General features: G+C 30.5%; 2 protein-coding genes across 3 annotated transcripts in view; one reads left to right on the top strand and one right to left on the bottom strand.

The window, feature by feature from the left end:
* Positions 1-390: 390 nt before the first annotated feature.
* Positions 391-13185, bottom strand: LOC145277880 (prefoldin subunit 2-like). Its single transcript, XM_080129869.1, has 3 exons — positions 13015-13185; positions 2409-2532; positions 391-801 (listed from the first exon to the last, which is right to left on the bottom strand). The coding sequence occupies exons 1-3, from the start codon at positions 13149-13151 to the stop codon at positions 640-642; spliced, it is 423 nt and encodes a 140-aa protein (XP_079985995.1). The 5' UTR covers positions 13152-13185; the 3' UTR covers positions 391-639.
* A 213-nt stretch (positions 13186-13398) lies between these two features.
* The window catches only part of LOC145277878 (uncharacterized), a 127294-nt gene continuing 126035 nt past the window's right edge, over positions 13399-14657 (top strand). The window contains exon 1 of one of the 2 annotated variants that reach the window (XM_080129866.1): positions 13399-13536. In XM_080129866.1, coding sequence (XP_079985992.1) covers positions 13502-13536 — 35 coding nt within the window. In that variant the 5' untranslated portion in view covers positions 13399-13501. The remainder of the gene's footprint in view (positions 13537-14657) is intronic. The other variant, XM_080129867.1, reaches the window with a different exon arrangement.

The following is a 14657-nucleotide window of genomic DNA, read 5'->3' on the forward strand; positions in this document are numbered from 1 at the left end:
CAAGATGGTGTCACAAATCAATTACAAAACTACATGAATTACCATTCGAATTGTTCCAACATCAACTCTATTTTTCAGATCGAGTTCCCTGAAGAAGAGATTTGGCACCAACAAAGAAATGATATCAAAAATTGAGACGCATTGAGGTCAAAGAAAATCGTTCTCCACAAAAAAGGCATTGAATTTTTGGAATCGGTGGGTCACCCTAGAACAAGACAATTTTGATGAATAATGTTGAATTTTACCTAAAAGTTATTTTGTTAAAAAGACCTGAGACTTATCGTGTGATGTATTATTTTGTGCTAGTGACTTTTTTTTATCTTTATTCCAATTGCTTAATAGTAAAAAAAAAAACACATGCCTAAATCATAGTTGGGATAAACACAAACACACAAGATGATCACAAATTTAATAATATAGAGATAAACAACAATACAAATATTTTTTATGCATTTTTCTTTTTTTTTTTAATATCAATTTTTAAAAAACCCAAATTGTCATCTGCCCCCATTTATTTTTGGGGGAAGAGGAGGATAACTGTATTGGATTCATTTTGAACATTAGTCAATATAATTCAAAGGTGCGAAAGAACAAAGGCGTGGGGAATTGATGAGATGCATAAGGGGCTTGTAAAAAGTTTTAACTGACAAGAACTCCCGTGGTTCCTGCTTTAGACTCTTGTTTTTCTGGTTCAGAGCTATTTTCTTCGCGTATTTTAAGATTATGCGTTTCTCTGTATTTGTTAATTTCCGTTCCCTTTGTTTCCAATTGTTTTGTCAGGGTTTCTATCAACTTGGCCATCTAGAAGAAAAAAAATATATAAATATAAATATAAAAAGATTATATAGAAAAATGATTTAATCAAATATATAAATATATAATCAACACTATTTTTTTTGTCTGACTGCATTATACAAGGTATCTATGAAAAAACCCCAAAAAACTTTGAATGATGATAGAACCTTTATTTATAAACATTGAGTGAAATGGAATAGCTTTGAATATAGAAGACAAATGTAATCAAAGAATCATGTTGATAAATGTTTAAATTGATGACAGTTATTGTTCAGACAATGCTCAGAAAAGTTAAAGTGCAAGTACATTTTTTTGAGACATGCTGTACATGTAAATTTAATCATGTCTTTGTAAAATCTATCAGGCTTGTGTACGTAGTGTGATGGATGGAAGTGAAACCTGGCCAATGAGTATTGAAGACGTGTTGCATGGAGAGAAATGATGCGAGAATGATATGATGAATGTGCAATGTGAGTTTTAAAGACAGGTTTTTATTCTGATGAGCTCAAATGAAGATTAAATCTGGCTAATAAGGAGATGTGAGCGGAATAGGAGACTTCAATGGTATGGCTATGTTGAAAGAATGGATGAAAGTAGAACAGTTAAGGTAGCTAGTCTAGTTCACAGAAAAAGCCAAACATGAGAGTAAGTGATATAAATGGATTTGAAATAGGGATAAACAAAGAGTTGGTCAAAGACAGGTTAGTTTGGAAGTCAATTTCTTAATGGCGTTCAACACATGCCAGCATGTAAAACAGACATTAAACTGATGATGAAATCAAACACAGAATTGTCAAATGATTAAACTTAGTTACCATACTTAAAAAAAACTAATTTTATACCAAAGTTGGGTTAATAAACGTTTGTTTCCCTAAGGTTTTTTTAAAATTATTTTAATCACACAAAATACATTTTAAAATATACTTTAGTTCTAAGATTGATTTATATTAATTAAAAAAAAAAAGAAAAGAAAAAGTTCTTGTCCAGAATTCCACCTATATTAAAAACAAAAATAAAAATCTGTATAATGTACATAACCATGACGAAACCAAAATATATTCCAAAAATCATGTAAATTGATCAAGTAGTTTTATTTTTATAAAAATCATCTTTAAGCAATTAATACAAATTCTTAGGCATTACTACATAAATCTCAACTTTGAATTATTGCTGAGTTATCTCCCATTTGAGATATTTTTCAAAATGATGGGCGAGACAGTCACTTCTTGGATACTCATAAAACATCAAGATTTTTCTTTTTTCGTTTTTTAATGTCGGGGGAATTCTGGACAAGAACGAAACACCTTTTTAATTCTTCTAATGATCTTTAATTTATAATTAACTCAAGTTACCCCTCTCACTATGTTGATTTCCTCATTCTAATTTGCATATATGTTTCTGGTGCGTACAGACACACATGTAAATTAGATGAAAAAAAGTTTTTCTGTTACTTCTATATAATACTAAGGCTAATGTAAAAGCAAAGAACATCTTAACCGATATGTCACGGTTATGAATTTTCAAAAGAAATCAAAGAAATTGTGGTTGTGATTCATCAGGTCACAGGCACATCAAAAAATATAAATTTTAATGATACTAAAAAACCTGCTCACCTGTTGCTTGTTGTTAATTAATGCAGGTAAGACTTCTTTAACAGTCCTTTCCACCAATACACCTCCCAACATCCGGAAACACTTTTTGGCTGGATCGACATCACTCAAATTTTCTATTACAAGCCTTGAAAATATAAAATTAAAAAAATAAATCACTGCACAAGCAGAAAGACTCGGCATATAAAAATCAATAGTGGGTTCTTTGATAAGACAGAGACAGTTAAAAATGTTTCTGTTCAGAGCACAATACTTGACTTTTGAATTTTAAACTTTAATCCAAGCCATTATATATAAAATAATTTTATAAAATCAACAATAGTGCAATGTAAACTACAATGTAGTGGTAGTACGATTAATTGGAATTGTTAATCGTAAGAATCGTGTATTTTTTTTGGAGGGGGGAATCGGAATCGCATTGTTAAAAAATACCTTAGATTTACAATAGTTTCATTACGATTCTCTTATATTTTTAAGTTGAACTGTTAGTTTTAAGTGAAATTAATTATTTAAACAATAAAAGGTTTAATAGAAAAATGCGGTAAGTGAATTTATCTTTTATTTTCTTTTAGAAATTTACATTTCATTAAAATATTCTGCGAATGAAGCAATTAAACATTTCCTTTGGAACTTCTTTGCACAAAAAAAAAAGTCAGAGACAACATTAAGGCGGAGGCGATTTCGAAAGTTCAATAAATAACTTTTTATTTAACAATAGAAATAAACAATCACCAAAAATTTACTTTTTTATATAAACATAAAGAGGTAAATTAAGACATTAAATAAGAACAAACATTAAAGGACAATAAGTATAAAATTATATAATAAAAATAAAGAAATAAATCAATGGTAAATGTTACCTTATGCTACAACAGAACACCGACCACTCAATTTGGTTTTTAGGGGTATTTGAGGTCACTGACAACGAATCTGATAATCAAACCTGCCGCAAATTTACCGTTTGCATGGTATGAACCCCTAGACCTTGGGACTATTTCATGCCATTTCACCACTTTCGGTAGTGTTTTTCTTCCATGATACGTTCGCGAGCAAATGGGCGTAGTGGGGTGTCTTATATCGTGTAGAAATCTTTAAGCGGTCATTTCAAATCAAGTTTAAAAAAAAAAAAAAAAAAAAAAAAAAAAAAAAAAAAAAAAAGGATGTGGTTTATTTTTTTTTTTTTCTTACGTAGTTTTAATGCCTTTTAATTGATCTAAAATAGTTTTCACAAGCGGTTTACAAAAACATAACCAAACATATGTTTATGTTTTTCTACTTTTTTTTTGGGGGGGGTATTCAATTATAGGACTTGTGTAGTTTAACAGGTGCTTCTGCAGTTTAATTAACCGTTTTTTCGTAAGTAACGCGCTGACATTTACCATTTCACAAAAATTCTGTTTACATTGGGGTGGGGGTGGGGCAGTGTAAACAAAATTTTTGTGAAATGGTAAATGTTGGTGCGTTACTTACAGAAAAACATTTAATTATACTGCAGAAGCACCTGGATCTTGTTGGTGTTGTTCGACAAGTCAAACTCTTTTATAAAACTCATATCATGCCTCAGGATTGTCTGGTCCGTGTGAAGTCCTCACATCTATTCGTTAACCTGAAACATTTGCATGTGAAAAGTCGAGTAAGGCTCATCTCAGAACCAATGTTCCCATTCTCACTATTGATTTGGTATTTTCCATACACAAAGATGACCAGAGAATAACTTATTATGATGCTGATATCTGGATTTTCACCAGAGCAAAAGAGAAACTAGACTAAAAGACAGATCATGCAATATATTAGTAAATATATCATTGATTGATCATCTCTTACAAATATTGAAATTTTGCCTTTTTGGGGTGGTGGTGGATAATATGGTAGATTTGTGTCAACTAAAAATAAAAATCAATGATTATTAAAAGTTAAACTTATTACTTGATGGCATGGCGGCAATTTTTAAAAATCGGTAATCATTACTGTTACCAATATAATTTACTTAAAAGTAAAAACAAAAACAATTTATTTTTGTTTATCTACTCAATACTTACGATGTATTTGCGTTAAAAATTAATATTTAATCAGAGTTTGCATCAATACCAATTCTAAGCAAGGCAGCCATTTTGTTTACGTTACATTATAAAACAAAGACACTTGCTTTGCTCAGAATTTATGTGAACTTTAAAGGCTTAACTTCTCTTTGATAATTAGATACTTATGCAGTATACTGACTGTACTATTTTTTAAAATTGGATTTTAAGTTAAATTCAATTTTTAAGACATCAAATTGTTAGGTGAAATTACAGAATAGTTATAAAACACCCACCCCATATAATGAATGGGTTCCTAATGTATTTTTTTTTTTTTTACTTATCAAAACTTGTTGAAAATTCTCAGACACCAAAGTAGTGGATAAATCAGAGTTGGGTCTGGTGTTAAATGTTGCAAAATATTCTTAAATTGCGACCCCCAGCTCTATCAGGAGTCCAGTAACACAAGACTATAAATCATAAACCTGTGCATCTGAACACTAGTGAAGGTAACAAATTGAGGTTCTTTAGAAGTAACCGTCGTGAAGGTAACAAATAACAAGGTTCTCCAGAAGTAACCGTCATCAAAACTTCTCAAAGAGTTCCAGAAGTAAGCCATAGAAGAAGCACCCTATCCACCCAAATAGTTTGCTGTGTAGGTAACAGAAGTACACCAAGGTATGTTCAAGCAGATAAGGTGCTCAAAACAGGCCCACTCGAAGCTTCAATTCAAAAACTGCCACCGAAAGAAAGCAATGCTCTTAAATAACAACTGTCACATATGCAAATCACTTCCAGCCAGCAGCAGTATAAGCTAGAGCCATAATTCTAGTGAAGGTAACAAAATAAGGTTCTCTAGAAGTAACCGTCAGCAAAACTTCTAAAAGAGTCCTAGAAATAAGCCACAGATGGATAGGTACCTCAAACGCATGCCACAGATTTACCCCCCCCCCAACACGATGGAACTAATTTAATTTATTATCATCCTAACTTTTTTATCATCTATAATATAAATTTTACCTGTCTGTTTAAATGTATGTATGTCTGCCTAAAACTTTCATCATAGGCGACGGATTTTCATGAGATCGGTATCGTTTTGAAGCTCAACGCTTCGGACGGCAAATATCGAAAAATTGGCTAAAAACATTAATTCCTTCACCCTCAACTAGGCCGTTTTCTACAAGGAGGGTCGTTTTTTTTTTTGCATAGCCATTTTTGTAAGTCATTGTATTGGTTGGAATGACTTTACTAATTTCAACGTTCCGAACTTCTGATCGTGTTATGGAGTAGGAGTAAGACATCAGGTTTTCTTTCAATTTCCTTCTGCGTCAAAAGTTTGAGCCTACCTGCCTACTACCACATTTTTTATTTTATTTTTGCTCAACACACACCTCCAAACACCCAAGCAACGCCGGGTACTCAGGCTAGTTTAAAAGAAGAAGCTTCAAATATATTGCTAAATTAAACATTTTTTTTTACAAGATATAAAAATAATGAAAATGTGAGAGTAAAATAGCGTTTACATTATCGACGCTTAAAAAAAAAAAAAAAAATTAATAAAGTTCTATGTTTTTGAAGCCATAAACATATGCATGTTTTAAAAATCCAGCAAAAATCAAACAATAGTCATATTTTCCTGAAATTTTCAATATTTACTTATTATTAAATAATCTTTCATAATAAAAGTAGGTTTCGTTAAATATATGAGGAAATATTTTTTAGCTGTTCTACCCCCCCCCCCATATATTTCAGGTTACAAAAACTAAACAAAATAAAGGTAGGTCCATAAAGATTTCAACATTTTTTAAAGCTGAAATGGTCAAATAATTAACCTGTTACCTATTTCACTTATCTTAAATTGTAAATAAAATTGGACATGAAAATTAATATTATGTCAAAAAATAAATAAACGCTTTTTGTGATAATTATTTTTTTTTCTCAGTAATATAATTATTTGAATTACAAAAAATAATTCTAACAAATAATTATTTTTAAACAGCTTTAAATGATATTAATTTCGAATATTCTGCGATATGAAGTTTAAAAGATTTTATAACAGGTTTTCAATATTTAAAAAATATATTCATATAATAGAAAATATGATTCTTGGTAATATTAAAATCGGAAATTTAACATCGGCCTAAAAAAATTTTGTTATGATTTGATTATTTGAATTAATATAGTGTCAACTTTATTTTTTTGCACCTTTTTCAAAAAAACGTATGGAGGCTTTTAATAACATTATCTTTATATACATAAGTATCAGCAGAAGATGTTAAAATTAATTTTATTAACTTATCTCTGTAGTTCGTTAAAAAATATGTTTTATTTTTTTTTGTACATTTTATTTATTCATAAATTTCTGCATAAAAAATGTATAACAAGATTATCAAGTAACGTATAAATTTTGCTTTTTTTGCGGCTTTTTTTTTTTTAACAAGGAAGTTTTTTTTTCGTAATATGAAAAATTACTTTTTTTGGAACTTATGCACTTATGTGACCGTGCTAAAATAATAACGTTAGTATTTAGAAAGCCATTTTTAACATGAGAAAGGGAGGGAGTTTTGTAACTACTTTGTACTTTCACCTAACAATTTAAAAAAATATCATAACTCTCAAATTTAACTTGAAAATACAGGTTTTAAAAAATAGCATGGTAATATAAGTCCATAAGCATCAGCTTTATTAACATCTACAAATTTAGAACGGACTTTCTGAATAAGGACTTAATATCTATATAGAAACAACTTATATAAAAAAAAAAAAAAAAAAAAAACATTAAAAAAACAAAAAACTATTACTGGTTTCGTTGTGTTACATATAGTGGGGGATTGAATTTTTTTAATATAAGCAAACGAGCAGAATAATTGATAAAAAGTTACTTCCATTAATTAGGTATGTGCAAAATGAATATCAATGCTCAAAAAGTGTAAACATTTTGACCCTTCCTTTACTTGAAAATTCACCAAAAATTAGGAAATTAACCAATTTTAATGACATTTTCAGTATCTATCAAATAATGGAATATAATGAATCCACTATTTTTATTTAAATCTCAGTGGAAATGTATTATTTTGTTTGAACAAAAAATACTTTTACTGAAGTTATGGTTTTTGGTAGTAAAAAAAAAAAAAAAAAATGCATGAATTTATTTTTACTTTTTTATGAAAATAAAGCATCGTAAATTATAACAATTAAAAATTTTTTTTTTACAGGAACAGTACGAAAAAAGCCTCTAAAGTCCGTATTAATGAATTCGATATAACTCGAAAAATTAATTTCTCAAACTACTGATATTATCATTGAATTAAGCATTGTTTATTTAATGTTTTCACACAAAAATTTAATTGCAAAAAATATTTCTACTTTTTTTTTTTAATTACAGGTTATGCATAATTTTTATAAGTAAGATTCTAATATTTTCCTTGCTTGCATGAATGTGAAACTTTTGGCTTAACAATTTTGATATAATCTTGAAAAGTAAGTTTTTAAAATTTAAAAGCAGAAACAAAAAAATAATTAAATTAAAAAAATCATAAAAATCATACAAACGTTCACGATAGGAGCATGGATGCATTGCTGGGGTAGGGGGGGAAACAGCACCCCTACCTCCCTTTAACTACCTGACGTCATTTTCAGACAGCCTTCCGACTGCCTAAGATTTGGGGCTTCTGTATAATCCATCTTTAGAGACTTCAGTTTGTTGACATTCTGCCAAGCGAGAATCTCTCGCTTTTGGGAGCTAATTAAGCTATTTTTTGTACAAGGTGTTATTTTTTTTCTTTTTTTAGAACTTTACCAATTATAATTGAAATAGATACAAAAAAACTAATATTTAGTTTTAAATAGGCACCGCCAAAACTGGGGGGGGGACAGGTAAGTACTTTTTGACGGACCATCTTTTTAAAAATCTACCAAAAATCAGGTAATTATCCAATCAATACAAAATTTTCAGCGATTATTAAGAGAAGAATGAACTTTATAACAGTGCACTTATTTTTCATAAACAATATTTATATATATATTTTTTTGCTTACAAAACCCTCCCTTGTTTTAACGGGGTTCCAAATATGCTTAAAATAATCATCTGAAACTGAACAAAACATTATGTTGTTGTAAGGGACGGGATTATAGATTAAAAAAACAAAAAAAACAAACTTGTTTGCATATCTTATTTTGATGTCTGAGTATCAGAACTTCGATTGTGTTTAATTATCCCGCTTTTGAGTTTTGAAGTGTGAAATTCGGTGAATATGTTAAGTAAAATAATTAATTTAAGTTAAGCAAAACAAAAAAATTTTTTTTTAACATTTATACGAAAAAAGCCATTTTAAAATCTTTGATAAATAAATTAACAATTTCTTTTTAGCGAGCCGAATAATGCATAACCATTATTAAACAGGTCGTGCTTTGAAGAATCGATACAAAAAAAAAAAAAAAAAAAAAAAAAAAAAAAATCGATAAATATTGTGCCCTTTGTGTTAAAAATATCATTATTTTTTCGATCAAGTTTGGAAACGTTTGCCGCCTTTCGACTATGGTGGACCAAACGCGCTGAAATAATTTTTTTTATTCTGCTTTAAATTGCCCCCCTCCCCATTTTGGAGAGCCTGGCCCCCCCACACACATACACATGAAAAACAAACTCATACAAACGGTCACCCATCTGGTACTGGCCAGCCTCAGCGTTAATAATACATTGAAATTTTCGTCACTGAAAAATCAGTTTTTTTTTTTGGCTTTTTGATCTTCCGTAGTTTGCTTTTTATCAAGCACAAATGTAAACAGTAATCAAATACACTCGAAGTAACTGGTTGCCTATATGAATAAGTGGAATTATTTGAAATCCAGGTATTTATATTATAATATTTTTGCATATTCTCATAGAAAATCACCCTAAATCTTAGTTAGACAAGAAATAAACAAATTAATTCTTTCAAAAACCTTTTTTTTAAAACTATTTATATATGTTTTTTGTGCAAAAACAAAAAACGCCAATTGTTAACTTTGGGGGAAAATTTAACATTTAAAATTTAATTAAAAATAGAAAAAGTTTTACATTATTCTGCTTTCTATATGATAAAATTCAGGGTTTTATCTTTCTGAAAAAAAAAAAGTTACTCAGAAATAATGGATTTTAATAAATGTAATTTCGTTTTAAAAAACAACAACAACTTGATTTTTCGGCCATTTTTGGCGGTGCCTAGTTTTAAAGGATTGTAAAAATCCTTTAATGAATTTAACTTCAAAATTTAGCCGATTTAGTTAGCTTGCCATGAAAATATTTTTCACTTTTTTTTTTTTTCTCACGCGTACAAATATTTTTTCCCCTTTTGAAAAGTAACTTTAGTCTTTAATCTTTCAAATACAATCAAAAAGTAGTCAAAAACCTACAAAAAATTATGATTAATCGGCTTTCAAAACTATTTAAAAATTTTTTTTTTATTACATTTTCACCCCAAACAAGGCGCATTGCCACTTTGGTGTAGGGGGCTACTATCAGGGGCAGCAACTACTGGGGCACTATGTTGGGATTTGGGCAGCAAGATGTCGGTTCACATTGCACTTGAATTTCTGCATGTCAGTACAGTTAGGGAAGCAGGAACTTGGAATGGAATTGCAGAGTCTAGCGGTTCTGGGGAAGAAACTAGAAAGATCTTTTACATCTAGGGATCTCTACTGCGTAGGGGTGGGATTTAGCTGCCTGTCGGGTTTGTCGAGGGTGTCTACGTCGTGGGGGCACAAGTGTCTGCAGTTCGTCAGAGCATTCACCATTAAAATACTTGTAGAACAGGCAGAGGGATGCAACGTTTCGTCGATGGGACAGAGGCTGAAGCCTAGATGCCAGTTCAGGGCCTATCAGATTGGCGACTCTTTTTTTAACCTTGTCTAGGAGCGAGAGACTAGTAGCAGATGCATCAGCCCAAATGTGACAACAATACTCCATACATGGGCGAATGGTGGCCTTATAGAGGTACAGGATACTTTCAGGTGTCAGTAGTTTTCTAGCACGGTAGAGAGAGCCTACCTTTTTTGCAGCGGCCCTGGCAATGTTTTCAATATAATTGTTCCAACTCATGTTTCCTGTGAACGTTAGGCCAAGCAGTTTGAAAGATGTACTCTCAAACAGGGAGTCACTGGCGATTGCTATTGGTGGCAGAGAAGGTTTCTTGTAATTATTGAAGGAAACCAGTTTAGTCTTGGCAGCATTGAATGTGACCATCCATTTATGTCCCCATTCCACTACAGATTGGAGGTCATCCTCTAGTGTTTTTGCCATTTCTTTAGATGTGTGTTCATTTGTTTTCCTGTCATGCCTGTTATAGAGTGTAGTGTCATCAGCATATATACCCATCTCAGAGGCAGTTTTGTCGGGGAGGTCATTAATAAATATTAGGAACAATAGAGGTCCAAGGATAGACACCTGAGGCACTCCCGCATTTATATCACACTGTTTAGATGTTCGACCGTCGAGGACAACCTGGATTTTTCTCTTAACTCGCTCACTATATGTTACCGTGACATAGGCTAACATATATTCGGTGGGTTTTTAACAGTATTTGTATAGTTCTTTATTTTTAACTCATTTTCCTAAACTTACAGTGTTCAACAGAGAGTTTGGTGCCATTTTTAATTTTCCAATATATCGGTGACGGTAAACACTATGTTTTTCGAGCTGAATAAACATGTTACATTAAATAAACACTAAAACATTATCCAGTTAGGTAGAAAAGTAACTTATCTTGCCTTTGACAACATTTGTTATATATTTGCTTTTGACAACATTTTTAAATCTATGTGTATAATAATACAAACACCTTTATTCAAGCATTTTTGCCCGTACCTACCATTAACAATTATAGCGCTAATGACATCCATAAAAATTAATATAGAAAATAAACACACGAAACGATAACGTTTTAAACATTTCTTTGGGGACACCTACGGAAGGAGCATCTTATTGAGTTGGTCAGTTTTAGTTCGTTCGTTGGTTCACTGACGGTTGTATATATATATTTTTTTTTTGTTACAATTACAAAGACAAGTTGTTGTAAGTAACGAAGCAATTCATAGGAGGAAAGCCAAACGACATTGCTTTTAACAAAACAATAATAATGGGTTTATTTAGAAAAGGCGAGATTGTATCTCAAAGTGGAGAGAACGAAAGAAAGTGTAAATGTCTGTTTGAAGGTGTCATCTGCCATCAGACTGCAGTCGTCAACAAGTAGCAGTGAGTGAGAGGTTTGTATAGGTCCCTTGCTGGCGTGTCTCTGGCGATCGTAGCTCAGATCCCAAAGGGCTAAAAACAGTCCTTAAGGGGACAGCTCAAATCAATCCGCCCTGCCAACCGATTGGAGTGTGGCCGAATCACTTTGGCACCGGATCCGCTTATAGCAAATAGTTTGTTAACTGCTACAAATTCGTCGCAACTCTCAGATAAGTTTACCCTAAAGTCGTGACCATACAAGGAGGCGATTTTATTGTGTTGTTTCACGTCGAATTCGGGTTTTGGTGCTTAAAGTTGGCTAAAAATTCGACACTAAACATTAGCAAGGTCCTTATTTTGCATAAGTACCTATTTTAACGTAAATAGATCACAAATCAGTAGGCAAACAAAAATTTTTGACTGATTTACTACCTGGTATCTCCGTAAAAATAATTTATGTCGGAAAAAGTAATGATTACCGAAAAAAAATCTAGCGGAGATGGTTTTCTATACCTCAGCCGAAGAATCAGTGATCACGAGATTAATACATTCTCGCCCTTCATCAGTCCTCTCGCAAACACGTGCTTTTCAAAAGGGTTGGCACCTTCCGAAAAAAATTTTTTTTTTTCTTTACTTGTATGCGAATAAAACACCAATACTCCTTTTCATCCTAAATTGCTTTAGTTTGTGTAAAAGAACGACAAATCTATTGGCATCTACTTTAGTGCTTTGTATTACAAGTAAACGATTATCTGAGACGCAATGATATTACCCCCCCCAAGCTTACAGAGTGATTTTTGCATGATTTTAAATTTTTTAAGTAAAGTTTGTCCTCACCCTATTTTTTTTTAAAAGTGATCTAATTTTTTTATGAAATTAAGAGATTCTTCGGATATTATTTAAAAAAAAAAAAAAAATTAAAGAATGTATATCTACTTTAAAAAGACTCCGTGACGATTATCATTCGAATTATATCTTATTCTTACACTACAAGTAAAAATCATTTAAGCGACGAGTAAATTAAAAGAAAAGTTGAAATAATTAACGAGATTTTTAGTCAAACAAACAAAAAACTTTAGTTTTTGTAATTATTAAAAAAAGAAAAAAAAAAAAAAAGACACAAATGTAGGTGCTTAAATTAACACTTTCCCTTGATGGCTATTTTTAACGAACGGAAAAAAAAATAGTAATCACAAAATCTCAATAGATTTAATCATTTTCTTAAGATGGAGGAATCAGAAAAAAAATTATGATAATTTAAAAGAAAACGAATCTGTACTATATTCTTTCATTTCTGACATATCGACTAGTAATCGTTATAGTAGTAAGTACCTATCCTGCCACCCATGTGTGTGTTAACATTTATTAACAATAAATTACTTACTCATGTTCTTTTAGATCCATCTCGACTTCCGATATCTTTGAAGCAATAGCTCGTTGCTGTTGTCGAAGATCTTGAAATCCTCCAATTATTTGTTCATGGCTTTTACCTTTGGGAATCGGTTTTGCAGTAGACGCCATTTTCTCAAACAATAGACATAAATTACCTCACTTCCGGTTTTTGCTAAAAGAAGAGACAACTATCTTTAGAAATTAATTTACATAATTTCGTACAAAATTAAAAAATAAAATCATATTATAAATAAATAAATAAATATCCGTATATATTTTAAAACAAAATTAATGAATTGTCTAACATTATAAGCAGCAAAATAATACTAAATACATTTAATATTTCTTCTAATTACAACTTTTATGCGGATCTACTGTGACGTCATTTACATGGCGGAAGAAACAAAAGTTTATATTTGTCATCTGCTCTTATTCAATTTTTATTTTACACTATTTTGTATAATATAACTATTTGAATAATGGTGACAAGTTCGACCAAGGCAAAATCAAATAAGTGAGTTTGTGCTTAAATTTGAAACACTTTTTAAGCTGTACATTTTTAAAGCTCTTTATATAAAAAAAAAATGATGAAACTAACTCCGTTGTCAAGTAAAACAAAGTTAGTTACACACTACAAAATTTAGAAAACAAAGAGTACAGTTTTTAAGTTTGTAAATTTATTTTAATTTGATAATTTCTTGAATTATTATTTTTTTAACGTGAGTATATTTTTTATGTAAAACTGAATAAATTTACCTCCCCCCCTCTCAAGTCGTGTCTAAACTTGTCTTACAACGAAAATATTGTTTTTCTTTTTAGTTTATAAACAAATAGTTAAGTAAAAACTTTTTACTTAAGTATTTGTTTATAAATCAGTTATTGAAAAATAAAACAAAACACTAACCTAACCAACAGTTTGATTATTTTATCCATAGAACATTGGAATATCGTGACGATTAAGCTTGAATAATCTTAATTTTGGTCTCAAATTATACTCTTTTTTAAAAAAATAAAATTCCAATTTACTTTTTAACTTGTAGACTTATAAAATTAACTGTAAAGTATAAAATACGCCACACCGTCCTGTCCTCCCTCCTCCCCATGTCAATGTTTCTAAATAATAACGGGTGCTTGCTAGTCTGCTAGTGATATCCGCACTATTTTTAAAAAATAGTATTTTCAAGTTTAATTGAAGCTTTATGATATCTGTTTTTATTAAATTGTAAGATTAAAGTACACTATATGTACAAAATACTCCCATGTTAAGAATGGCTTTCTAAATAAGGCTATTATTTCAGCACGGATCAATAAGTGCACTTGCACTAGTACCTAATAATGTTATTATTTAGAAATCCATTCTTAGTATGACGATGTTGTTAACTAATAGTTAAACTATTCAGTATCTTCATAAAGTGAACTTTCATATCCATTTAAAAAATTTTTTTTTATCTTTTCTTCTTGCGGTCATTGGTAATATTCCGTTAACACTTGATTTTCTGTACTAAGATTTCAAAGTTTGTGATAGTTTTTTTTTTTTTTTTTTTTTTTTTTTTGTATGCAATGAAATTTTAAAACGGCAAAAATATCTTTGGAGTAAGACTAAAAACAAAACATGGCCAGCAGTGGTTAAAATAT

Source organism: Euprymna scolopes, chromosome 6, assembly GCF_053919585.1.
Source record: "Euprymna scolopes isolate OS-2025 chromosome 6, ASM5391958v1, whole genome shotgun sequence".
NCBI lineage: Eukaryota > Metazoa > Mollusca > Cephalopoda > Sepiida > Sepiolidae > Euprymna > Euprymna scolopes.

Excerpts from the sequence above, each read along its gene's own strand:
- LOC145277880 (XM_080129869.1), bottom strand. The coding sequence starts at position 13,151 with ATGGCGTCTACTGCAAAACCGATTCCCAAAGGTAAAAGCCATGAACAA. Across the intron at positions 2,533-13,014 it reads ATGGATCTAAAAGAACATGA|GCTTGTAATAGAAAATTTGA; the intron begins GTAAGTAATTTA and ends TATATTTTCAAG. Across the intron at positions 802-2,408 it reads TAATTAACAACAAGCAACAG|ATGGCCAAGTTGATAGAAAC; the intron begins GTGAGCAGGTTT and ends TTTTTCTTCTAG.